Source organism: Paroedura picta, chromosome 16 (genome assembly GCF_049243985.1).
Source record: "Paroedura picta isolate Pp20150507F chromosome 16, Ppicta_v3.0, whole genome shotgun sequence".
NCBI lineage: Eukaryota > Metazoa > Chordata > Lepidosauria > Squamata > Gekkonidae > Paroedura > Paroedura picta.
The window spans coordinates 28,322,501-28,334,977 of record NC_135384.1 but is presented as its reverse complement, the minus strand read 5'-3'; the positions used below and the strand labels follow the sequence as shown (position 1 = coordinate 28,334,977).

General features: G+C 45.9%; 1 protein-coding gene across 3 annotated transcripts in view; it reads right to left on the bottom strand.

Annotated features, from left to right (window-relative positions):
* Nucleotides 1-12,477, bottom strand: part of SLC4A1 (solute carrier family 4 member 1 (Diego blood group)) — a 35,168-nt gene that overhangs the window by 5,000 nt on the left and 17,691 nt on the right. For all 3 annotated transcript variants that reach the window (XM_077313661.1, XM_077313663.1, XM_077313662.1), the window contains 12 exons: nt 11,919-12,000; nt 11,236-11,420; nt 10,458-10,662; nt 9,039-9,257; nt 8,311-8,459; nt 7,606-7,800; nt 4,928-5,089; nt 3,731-3,820; nt 1,601-1,767; nt 1,113-1,366; nt 779-948; nt 25-198 (listed from right to left, as the gene is read on the bottom strand). In XM_077313661.1, coding sequence (XP_077169776.1) covers nt 25-198; nt 779-948; nt 1,113-1,366; nt 1,601-1,767; nt 3,731-3,820; nt 4,928-5,089; nt 7,606-7,800; nt 8,311-8,459; nt 9,039-9,257; nt 10,458-10,662; nt 11,236-11,420; nt 11,919-12,000 — 2,052 coding nt within the window. The remainder of the gene's footprint in view (nt 1-24; nt 199-778; nt 949-1,112; nt 1,367-1,600; nt 1,768-3,730; nt 3,821-4,927; nt 5,090-7,605; nt 7,801-8,310; nt 8,460-9,038; nt 9,258-10,457; nt 10,663-11,235; nt 11,421-11,918; nt 12,001-12,477) is intronic.

The following is a 12,477-nucleotide window of genomic DNA, read 5'->3' as shown; positions in this document are numbered from 1 at the left end:
CTCACCACGGGAAACAATACTTACACACTTGAGTTCAAGGTCATTGAAGAAACAAGGGAGCAGGATCCGTCTCAGGGGCACCGTCAGGATGAGGATGAAGGCTAAGCTGAGGGAGGCGGGGCTCATCTTCACTCCCCACAGCACGCCCAAGCACAGGATCTGGGTCAGGGTGAAGATGTGCATGCGCCAGGTCTTTACCTTGGAAGGAGAGAAGGCCAAGAAGGTGTCAGAGACCTTGATGAGTCTGTCTGTCCGGGATCTGCCACTGGGCCAGTGTGGTAGGGTAGTCAGAGTGTCCGACTAGGATCCGGGAGAACCAGGTTCGAATCCTCACTCAGCCGTGGACCGCTTACATTTTATCTCGCCAGGTTATTGGGAGGATAAAAGTAAGGAAATCCTGGCTTGAGCTCCTTGAAAGGACGGTGGGATAAAAATACACAAGCTGGGAAATAGATGGAAAATAACTCTGAATACACGGGGACATGATGTCATCCAGAGGAAGAGGTCCAGTTTGCTTGGCGGGAGTGGTTGTCATGGAGATTTTCTCTCTCACCAGCAGCCTGGCCAAGCACAGATACTCGTCACATGTTCAGAAGTCCTCTGTTTTAGGACTACTTGACATGCTACCTGCGAAGCTCTATATATTCTATTTCCTCCAGGACGTGGAATGGTGTTTCAGGATCCTCACTACATGTGTGGGTATAAAGACAAAGGAGGGCTGACCACATATGGTTTGACATGGCTGTCTCTCTGTGTTCACCCCTTGTCGTACACTTACTTTTCTAACATAAGGCTCCTCCGGGTGGTATTTGGGGGGCTTCAATATAAGAAGGATTCGGTCGTAGAGCTGGATCCCGTTGAGGGAAGTCACCCCCATGTAGAGGAAGATACCAAGGAGTACTGCCAACGGAATCATCTTCAGGACCGGCTCCATGAAAATGGAGACGCCTGCAGTGGGCAAACATGCAAACAAAAACATGCCAGTTATGGGCCTCTCAGGAGAGGACAGGAGAGGTGGAGGGAGGGGACAGTGAATGCAGCAATGGCTGCGATGGACTGAGCTCAGATTCAGGTGTTCAAGAAGAGAAGAAAGAATCTTGAGCAGAACTCACCTACAAGAACGGACACCAGGAGTCCAGTGACCCTCTGCTCCTTGACCTCCTGGACACGGGCTTTCTCCCCTGGGATGGTACTCTTGGCCATCACGGTCAGGGCGTTGGCGTGAGTGACGGTCCTCACTGTAGTGGCGCTGAGCCAGGGCATGCCAAAAAGTGCTGCTAAGCCACCCATGCCAACGATCAGAAGCAGGTCTAGATGGAAGCCTGACCCCTTAACCAGCTTCCTCTCAGGTTTGCTGACAATCAACCTGGAAAGAAGGTTTGACAAGGTTCAGGATGGGTCTGATGTCACCAGGACATAATGCTGCCATTTGCTGAGCCAAGTCAGTCGTGTCTGCCATTCTACCCACAATGCACTTCTCTTGCCTTGCCTTGACTTGCCTTCATACTTTTATTTTCCTTTCTAGCTCACTCTTTGGTAACCTTTCTGCCTCTAGTCTCATCCTTGGTTGCCTGGTTCCCTATTTTCTTTGGTTCCTTACGTGGTGATCTGTGACTCTAAGAAGATGAGGATGAAGACTAAGATGGCTGGCAGAGATGCACCGAACATCATCCAAATGGGAAATTCCGTGTGTTCTCCAAGGGGATGGATGAACCAGCCCCGGGCAGTTTCATTGGAGACCTTAAAGCCATCAGGAACTTCCAGTTTCTGGAAGGAAAGAAAAGACGAGATATGAATAATCTCTAGGCCTGTTGATGTCTCCTAGACTTGCTGTCTTCCAGGTAGAGCCTGGGTTGCTGTACACGCTATCACCAACAACAGAACAATTTCCCCCTATTAAACATAGTAATGCATGGGAGAGAGGTGAAGGGGGAGAATATGAGAGAGAAAAGGAAGGGGAGCAACAACAAAATGGGAGGTGGACAGCATCTCAGCTTTGTTTCCCAGTACTCTGATTCATCTAAGAAAGGGTTAGTCCAACTGTGGCCCTCCATGGCAGGGGCTCATGGGAATTGTAGTCCATGGACACCTGGAGGGTCGCAGTTTGACTACCCCTGGTCTAAGGCCATGTTTCCCATCCAGTGTACCAGAGTACACCTGTGTATTTTGAGAGCCCCACAGATGTACCATAGCATGAAGGATTCCAAGATGGCGGCCATATGGAACCAGCAGCCACCGCCGTAGCAGTGCTGCTTCTTTCCCTGTGGATAGAATAAGTTGTCCCAATGAGTCTTCTGTTGGACATCTGGCCTGCCTGGAGTGAGGGGGAGGCATATTTTTATTAGCATATTTTAATTTAATTTTTATTTGCATATGGGGCATGGCCGGGGGCATGGCCATTTCCATGGTACCTCGAAGCCTGAAAAGTATTTCAGTTATACCTCCATGGTCAAAAGGTTGAAAAAGGCTGATCTAAGGTCCTCACACACACACACACACACACACACACACACACACACACTCAATATTTTCATGTCGTTTTTCATTCTGGGAAATTTTACATGTCCAATTAGGAAAATATATAACAGAGGAAAATAAATCGCCTCTTTCTGATGAGCTGAGTTTAATGAATCCTCACTGCTTCACATATTCGAAACACCGAAAGCTTCAAACAAATGACTTTCATGAAAGATTTTTTTAAAGATAAGAAAGTCAAAGCAAATATTAAAATAACCCATTCCATATTCCACAGAGTAAATCATATTAAAAAGAGCTTCACGCCGTGTTTTCGTTCTGTTATTGAGGCCGAGATGTATTTGGAAAGCAGTCAAAGTGCAGTTCTGCCAAAATAAAGTGCTTTAAAGCCATTTACAAAAAAAATTAATAATCTTTTGCTGTTATGATTCATAATGAGATGCAAAAGATACGGAAAATTATTTTTGTATTAGATCCAAAATGTATGTTATTGAATACAGTACGAAATAACATTAGGATGTTTAGTGAACTTCTTAAGAATAGCTAACAGCTGAAAGGATTCTTCATGCGTTAAGACGGAAGAAGGAAAGTCCATCAGATCTTATGGACTGGTCAAAAGACAGCTGAATATGTAACAATGGCAAAACTTACATATCTGATCCACGACCGACTAACGTCAGAAGAAAACTGAGTCCTATCTTAGACTATACAGATCAGTAAAATGCAATAGAAAGAAACAACTGAATCATAAAATGTAAATTGAAATATTATGGGTCATTTCCCCCCTCTTCTGGAACATGGTGACCTGATAAGGAGCACAATGCCAGGAAAAGAGGGAATTTACTTCTCTATGCTTACCTCTCCCTCACAGGAGGGACCCAACTGACAAGGGAACTGACAGGTAAGTCAGATTTCCACCTGGATTCTGGAAATATCAAGGGCAGTTGAGATAAGGAGCGCTTTTTGCCGATAAGGTTTCCTCAGTTGTATATTCACTTTGCTTTAGGTATGTGTGTGTGTGTGTGTGTTCTTTTCCATACGTTTGGCTCCCCCTCATGGTCGATTCAATGTTACACTAATTTATATCCTACTTCCTTGCAGCTTTAAACTGCAGGTTTTTATGCCCCAACCACAACAAGGAGCAAAACATGTGCGGAGCAGGGAAAAAAAAAACACCTCTAAGCAATACAAACATGCAAGTGAGAAAAATGAGAATGCAGAAAAGCCACCAGCGAAAACACAGCTAAGGGCTCACCTGCGTAAAGGTGTCCTTAATGAAGAAGTCTGCCAAGGACATGATGAAGATGGAGATGGGGACACCAAAATCTCCAATCACACGTCGAAGCTGCCAGAAAGTAAAAGCCACGTTAGTCTGGTAATACAGGTATGACCTGACTAGAGAAGAAGGCCTGAGAAGAAGATGGTCCCCAGATTCTCAAAGGCCAGGCTAAGACAGACCATGGCATGAGGGGTATCAAGACGAAATAACAGGAACAGAAATGGCGGTCTAATAAAATACTGTGCAAAATATCTAAGTTCAAAAAGTCTTTTTATATATATGGTGAAGTAACAAAAATATACAACAGACTCTTCCACACATACCTAATTTAAAAAGTGTATCCATAATATCTACATAAATTAATTGACAAAAATAAAATTATATATATATATAAGTATATATATATGTGTGTGTGTGTGTTTGTGTATTTTAAAATTTGTTTAACATTTATGGCCATATATGGTCATATCGACTCACCTCCCCCCCAAATGGCCAATGATGGGCCTGGAGGGGGCAGGAGGGGAGGGGCCTCTGGTGGGCGTGTCCTCAGCTCTGCTTCCCAACCAGATTCTGCATGATTGTGCCATTTCTGGGGTTTCTCAAAGCCTGAAGAATGTTTCAGGGGTTTCTCAATCGTAAAAAAGTTGAGAAAGACTGACGTAGTTATTTATATTTATAATTATAATTATCTATTTTTATTCTGCTTTTCGGCCCAAACCTGCTCTTGCAATAGTTCCTAGGGATTAAAAAAGGCAACTGAATTTAGTTAAAACACAATACAGAAAGGGGAGTCACAGCAGACCTGTGGCCATAAAAGATGGGGGGGGAGATTTGTGCTTCCGTGGCTCTTTTGTGGGCTTGTGGAAGCTTGTGGAAGCTGGCTGAGGCCAGACATTTTACATTACTGCTTATTTTAATACTTAAAGCTTGAGGGGCTCAACGCTACCGTGACAAAAACCAAGTAGAGCCTCTTCTAAATTGTACCGAGAAATGAAATCTCTCTCACACAAACACAGCTTCAATTTGCAGTCCAGGCATACTAGTCATTCTTGAGAGTGCTTGACCATTATAAAGAAAGGGGCCAAACCCACACACAGGCAGAACGCTTAAGCTCCTCCCTCTCCGAGTCCCCTCCCACTTTTCAAAGATACTCAAGAGCTGTGCAGGATTTACCTTGCCAGGGAAAAAACTGCTGTTTTTCAACTTGCGCAAGAAGAAGGCGATGAAGAACGTCCCCGCCATGAGGACAAGGGACAGCAAAGCTGTGTTGGGCTGGTCCTTTTTGATGCTGGAGCTGATGTTGTATTTTGGCCGCAGGGGATGATCCTTGAAAATCTGCAAGAATGGATAGGTGTAGGCAGGGGTGGCCAAACTCTTCGGATGTCCATGCTGTACTCACAGGCGTGGCCAAAACTGGGGCTCTCCAGATGTCCAGGGGCTCATGGGAATTGTAGTCCATGGACATCTGGAGAGCCCCAGTTTGGCCATCGCTGGACTCAAGGATCACTGGAGATGGACAAAAATGCTTTGCATTAGTCAATAAAAACCAGTGAGCCATCTGGATCAAGAGTAGGTATTTATACCCCACTTGTCTCCACCTTAATGAATCTCAGAGCAGCTTACAAGCACCATCCCTTCCTTTCCCCACAATGGGCACCATGTGAGGTCAGCGGAGCTGAGAGAGCTCGGGGAGAACTGGGACTAGCCCAAGGTCAGCCAACAGGCTTCATAGGTGGGAGAAGAGGGGAACTGAACCCAGTTCTCTAGATTAAAGTCCGCCCCTGTTAATCACCACACCATACTGGCCAGGACCTTGTGCATCTTCTCATCCTTAGTGGGCCCCCCACCACTAATTCCTCATCATTGGTCCTCCTGCCCAGCCAGCACAGCCTCCCTTTCCCCCCTCTTCAAAGGCCTTGCCTCCAGCTTCCCCATAGGAGAGGAGACGACTGAGAGGGGATTTGATAACCATCTTCAAGTATTTAAAAGGCTGCCATATGGAGGATGGAGCAGAGTTGTTCTCTCTTGCCCTGGAGGAACGGACCAGAACCAATGGGATGAAACTTATTCAAAAGAAATTCCATCTAAACATCCGGAAGAAGTTCCTGACAGTGAGAGCGGTTCCTCAGTGGAACAGGCTTCCTCGGGAGGTGGTGGGTTCTCCATCTTTGGAGATTTTTAAACAGAGGCTGGAGAGCCATCTGACGGAGTAGCAGATTCTGTGAAGGCTCAAGGGGTGGCAGGTGACAGTGGATCAACAATAGGGATGTGAGTGTCCTGCATAGTGCAGGGGGGGGGTTGGACTAGATGACCCATGAGGTCCCTTCCAACTCTTTTATTCTATGATTCTACAACTCATCCCAATAAAATTCATCAAGAGAACAATTTCTGAGGGAAGCCCAGTCACAAGAGCTCTGCTCATTTCCCCTTCTCCTTCCTACATCTTTTCACCCCTCCGTCTTTCCTTTCTCCCGTTCCTCAGTTTCTATAGAAACCAGATCTTGGCGGCCTGGCTTCTTGTGACCGACCTGTTATTGCGGCAGGAAGTCCCCTTCCCCAAAAAGGGTTTTTTTTGGTTTGTTTTTTTTACCTCCGTGCCAACAAGCTCTGGATGTTTGAAAGAGTGCAACAAAGCAGCAGGGGCCACTTAACGCAAAATTTTAATGCGACACCCTCTCAATTACTGTTCTGTTGAATTGTACAATGCGGGCGATTACTGTGACGCATCTGACAGAGGGGGAAAGGGGGAGGACAGGCCCTTGGTCACCTGCGGAGGGTCAAAAGTAATGAAACACTGGAAGAGCTTTGAGATCCTCCTGCTTGCACATGCAAACAGAAGTTGCCTGCCTGCCTGCCTGCCTGCCCGAGGGCTTGATTCGGGGAAAAGCCACGCATTCCTGCTGAGAAGTGCAGTTTAGTCATTTTGGAATCTGGATTTAATGGCATGGCAGTTGCCAACTTCCAGGTGGGAAGATTAAGAAACAATCCCGTATGAGGCAAAACATTTATTCCTCAAAGTATTAGCGACAACCTATTGCTTGTAACCGGCAGTCTTTTCTGAAGGATTTTCTTAACAACAACAACAAGCCTTTAATAATAGCATATAAAAGTACAATGTAAGGAGGGAAAGTGCAAAGGGATCCCACTGCTAGTGAAAACTAAGGCAGAGATCATGCTTTAGAGCAGGGGTAGTCAAACTGCGACCCTCCAGATGTCCATGGACTACAATTCGCTGGCAGGGGCTCCTGGGAATTGTAGTCCATGGACATCTGGAGGGCCGCAGTTTGACCACCCCTGCTTTAGAGTAAGACATAATACATTCACGATCTCTCATGGCAAGATATAAAACTTTGCAACTGGTTCAATTATATCAGGGTTCTGGGAGGTTAAAAGAAACTTCACAGAGTGTGGACCAAAGGACAGGATACCTGATAGGACAATTGCTTCCCTTGATAAAAAAACAAGCATTTAAATAATCTATTTGAAGAAAATACTTAAGAAAATACATTCGGGGACCGAGTAACGAAGCTTGTTGCTCATACTTTGAGAAATAATTTTTCTTTTTTTTGCCTCACTTGGGGTTGTTAGTTTATTTCTATTTGACCATTTGGCCAGCTTCTCATAGAATATCTAGGTGGGGCCTGAAGATCTCTTGGGTTTACAATTGATCTTCAGATTACAGAGATCAGCTTCCTTGGAGAAAACAGCCACTTTGACACCCCACTGATGTCCCTCCCCAAATCCCGCCCTCCAGGCTTCACCCTGCAAAAATCTCCAGGGATTTCCAGGTGGCAACCCGACCTTGCATCCCCAGAAGCAAGGGAAGGAGACCCAAACCTAGACCGTAGTACCGTGATGAGTTTCTTGAAAGTCTCGAAGATGAAGATGAGCGAAATGAGGAAAGAAAAGATTTCCTGGGTGTAGCGGGAGATATAGCACACAAGGAAGCTGCCTTCACAGGCCACAACCAGCACCACCAAGATGATGAGCCAGAAGCCGATCCAGACTCTGCCCACAATGTACTCGATGTTGAAACTGGAACAAAACTGGGCGGAGAAATTGGGGAGGGGGAGGAGAAGGGACCACAAGAGAAACCCATGAGACACTGGCAACAGTCTTCCATCCCATCAGCTCTTTGTCCCCAGGGATTGACCTGCCAGGGATTGAAACGGGGACCTTCTGCATGCCAAGCAGATACTCTACCGCTGAGTCGCAGCCCCTCCCAAAATCCTGGGACTTTGAGCTTCGTCTTCTAAAAGGAAGCACATTTCTAGGGCAAATATACAAGGAGGGACCCTGGGCTTCACATCCTAACAACTGCTTTGCTATCAGTCCCAAATCTGCCTAAATGCAGCATTCTCTGCTCCCACTGAGGGTTGCGAGAAGCTTGGAGACAAATTTCTGGTCTCACGGGCAAAGGATTCCTACACAGCCACCTGCAGTCAAAGTTCTTCATAGAAAACAGGTGTTATTTATCGAAACATCCTACGATAAATAATACCCCAGGAAATCCAACCATCGTCCAGCACAAGCGTGATTTCTAGCTCGGCACTTACCGAATAAAAGGCCACCTCAAATACCAAGAGGGGGCCGGAGAAGCCGACCACGAGCAAGGGTTGGGCCCCGAGCAAGCAGAAGAGCACGCCCTGAACGGCCGTGGAGACCAGGAGCTCCGACACTCCCATCATGTTTCTGGTCTCATCGCCTAGGAAAAACGGCAGCTGTTGAGCCTCCCTGTCACTGAAGCACGAAACGCCCCTACAGAACACAAGGTCGAACTAGGCGTGAGACGGGTTCCAATCCTGCAGACTCTTTCCAGATAATGGGACCCATTAAATAACACGGGGCCTACCTCTGAGTAGACCTGCTTAGATATCACAGGTCTCGTGCAAAACAAAAAAGGACTACACAGGGAAGGAGAGTTTAAATTCCTATTCTGTTGCATTCCCATGGTTTAAACCAGGGGTAGTCAAACTGCGGCCCTCCAGATGTCCATGGACTACAATTCCCAGGAGCCCCTGCCAGCATTCGCTGGCAGGGGCTCCTGGGAATTGTAGTCCATGGACATCTGGAGGGCCACAGTTTGACTACCCCTGGTTTAAACACACCAGAAGTCAGGGGGAAATCCTTCCCCTTTACTTTCCTCCACTCTCTTTGTCACGCTAAAAACATACAAAACAAATGGTGATTATCCACAGCATAAAAACGAGGTGTTCCAGGTATTCCCCAACCCCAGAGGGAGAAGATCTGTTCCCACCAGGGTGTGTGGCCACTGTAGTCTTACCCAGAAAGCCCCCAAAGGTGACGGCGGGAGAAAGCGCGGCGAAATAAATAAAGATGACGGCGGCCAGGCACTGGCCGTTGAGGGCATCCTTGAAGTCGCTGAGGTATTTGGGGTACCGTCGTTTAATGTCCTTCACCAGCCCCCCGAAAGGCTTGCCAGTCCTGCGCAAAGGGTTGTCGTCGTCTTCCGGAGCGAGGGCCTCCGCGTGCAGCTTTTGCTCTGCCCAAAACAGAAGACCCCAGATCAGACCCGGGAGTCCGAGTCTGTCTGCAGCAGCAGCAGCAGCAGCAAAGAGCAAAAGTCCAGGATCACCTTAAAGGTGGAGAAGAAGTGAGCAGAGACTCACAAAAGCTCCTCCCCGGCCACACATTTTGGTAGTCCCTACGGTGCTCCAAGACTCTCTCTCTTTTCTCCGGCTGCAGATGGGAGTTACATGGATGGAAATGTTTGCAAGGTGACAATGATCAGTTAGTAGGATTCATGTTAGGGTTATTTATATGTTATGGATTGTTTCTTGTATTGTTTATACATTTTATGTAAAGTGCCCTGAGCCTCTGAGGAGGGCGGTAAATAGTATAGTATAGTATAGTATAGTATAGTATAGTATAGTATAGTATAGTATAGTATAGTATATAGTATATAGTATATAATATATAATATATAATATATAATATATAGTATAGTATATAATATATAATATATAATATATAGTATAGTATAGTATAGTATAGTATAGTATAGTATATAGTATATAGTATATAGTATATAGTATATAGTATATAATATATAGTATATAGTATAGTATAGTATAGAATATAATATATAATATATAATATATAATATATAATATATAATATATAATATATAATATATAGTATAGTATAGTATAGTATAGTATAGTATAGTATAGTATATAGTATATAGTATAGTATAGTATAGTATATAGTATATAGTATATAGTATATAGTATATAGTATATAATATATAATATATAATATATAATATATAATATATAGTATAGTATAGTATAGAGTATATACTATATAGCATATAGCATATAGCATATAGTATAGTATAGTATAGTATAGTATAGTATAGTATAGTATAATATAATATAATATAATATAATATAATATAATATAATATAATATAATATAATATAATATAATATAATATAATATAATATAATATAATATAATATAATATAATATAATATAATATAATATAATATAATATAATATATAAAGTGGTATTTCCTTCTGTCCACCCTGAGCCTACTGCCCGCCAGCTTCATTCAGTGCCCTTGAATTCCGCCATCTCCCTCTCCTCCCCAAATCTGCTACTGTGGCCTTCCAATGCTAGCAGGCAGCAGGGACAGCTTCTTGCAGAGTCTAGGGGGTCCTCCACACTGAGCCATACCCAGCTCCTTCGGGAGCTCTGGCTTCTTCTCCGGCGGGAGGTATCTCTTCCGCAAGAGGTCCTTCTGGATGGGCAACAGTGACTTGAAGAGCTGCTCGTTTGCGATTTCACAAGGCGGAACGACGATGCAACAGTCCAGGAACTCCTCCAGACCCTTCACCAGCTCTTGCCGTTCCTCAGCCAAGTAACAGTCGTGGCGGAACACCTGGCCCGGGGCGGAAGGGACGGAAATCAAGACTCAGAGAACAGCCTTTCTCAACATGTTTACCTTTGAGAAGCCCCTGAAACATTCTTCAGATTTGGAGGAACCCCAGAAGCGGCGCAATTGTGCAGAATATGGTTGGGAAGCAGAGCTGTCAAGTCACCTTGGACTGATGGTGACCTCTACTAGAGCTGCCAACCTCCAGGTAGTGACTGGAGATCTCCAGGAATTACAATGAGTCCCCCTGGAAAAAAGGGCTGCCTTGGAAAGAGGACTCCATGACACCCTTCTGAGGTCCCTTCCCTCCCCAAACTGCCTTTCCCAAGCTCCACTCTGTAGGGTTTTCAAAGCAAGATACATTCAGGGGCTATTTGCCATTGTCTGCCTCTGTGTCGCGACCCTCTACTTCCTTGGTGACCTCCCATCCAGATGCTGACCAGGAATGACCATGCTTAGCTTCCAAGAACTTCTGGGACTGGGACCGCCAAGTCAGGATGAGGCCTCTTTAGGAGCCCTCGAAGAAAGAGAATTTATGGCTCTCTGAGGCTGCTGGTGGTGAAGAAGAGTCCATCTTACCCTTTCGGACATCATTGTCGAGATGGCTCTCCCAATCTCATGATAGGTGGTACAGTGGGGGTCTGGGCCCAAGACCACAAAAAGGAACCTGACGGGCACAGAGACCTCCAAGGCGGAGTCCATCACGACAGCGTCCTTCAAGCGTACGAAAGCCAGAGTGGGACGGTCCAGGAGGTCAGTGGAGCCTGGAGGGAGGACGGATGAGGATGGGGGATCATTGAGGGTCCTTGGCACAAGGGGAGGGTGACAGAAAGGCCAGGGGAGAGGCCAAGCATGGGACAGAAAAAGTTCCTGACAATTAGAATGGTTTCTCAGTGGAACAGGCTTTCTCAGGAGGTGGTGGGTTCTCTGTTTTTGGAAATTTTTAAACAGAGGCTGGAGAGCCATCTGACGAAGAGGCTGATTCCGTGAATGCTCAAGGGGGTGCCAGGTGACAGTGGATGACCGAGAGGGTTGTGAATGTCCTGCAAAGTGGATGGGGGTTGGACTAGATGACCCAGGAGGTCCCTTCCAACTCTATTATTCTATGATTCTACTATTCCTCTCATCCAGGGACCCTTGCCAGTCCTGCTGACTATGATATTTGAACGGTTCAGGGAGTGAATCTTTGACCTCGTTCATGCAGTGGAGGCATCTTTCCACCCTTGCTGTGACAGGACAGCCACGCAATGCAACATGCTTACCGACAAGGACCAACGTAGCTTCAGAATCAGGTATGATCTTCTCTAAAAGCGGCTTCTTAAAACCATGGTGCCTCGGCTGTTCCTGCAGCGAGAGGAATCACAGAAGTTCAGTTCCCCAAGGGGCTTTCCCAACTTCTTAATTTTTGTGAGACGGAATGGAGTGCCCAGGGGGGGGGGGGGTCATGTTGCCCACCGACTCCTTTCTCGTTGCCTGCCGTGTGTTTTTAGAAAGTGAGACAGATGAGAACTGTGTATTTTTAGCGCCTGAAGGAGTCTCAGAGCAGTTTACCATCTCCTACCCTACCGCTTCTCACAATAGACACCCAGTGATGGGGCTGAGGGAGCTCTGAGAGAACAGTGACTGGCCCAAGGTCATCCAGCTGTGGAGAAGGAATGGGGGATGCAGTTTAGAGGCCGCTGCTCTTAACCAGGACACCACACTGGCTCCTGGGTGGGTGAGGGGGGCCAATGGGGCTTTGCTCGACCAGTGGGGATTCGATTGACCACAGAGTTTTTTTTTAGGAATGTTGCTCTGACATTAGCTGCACAAGGATCTTCA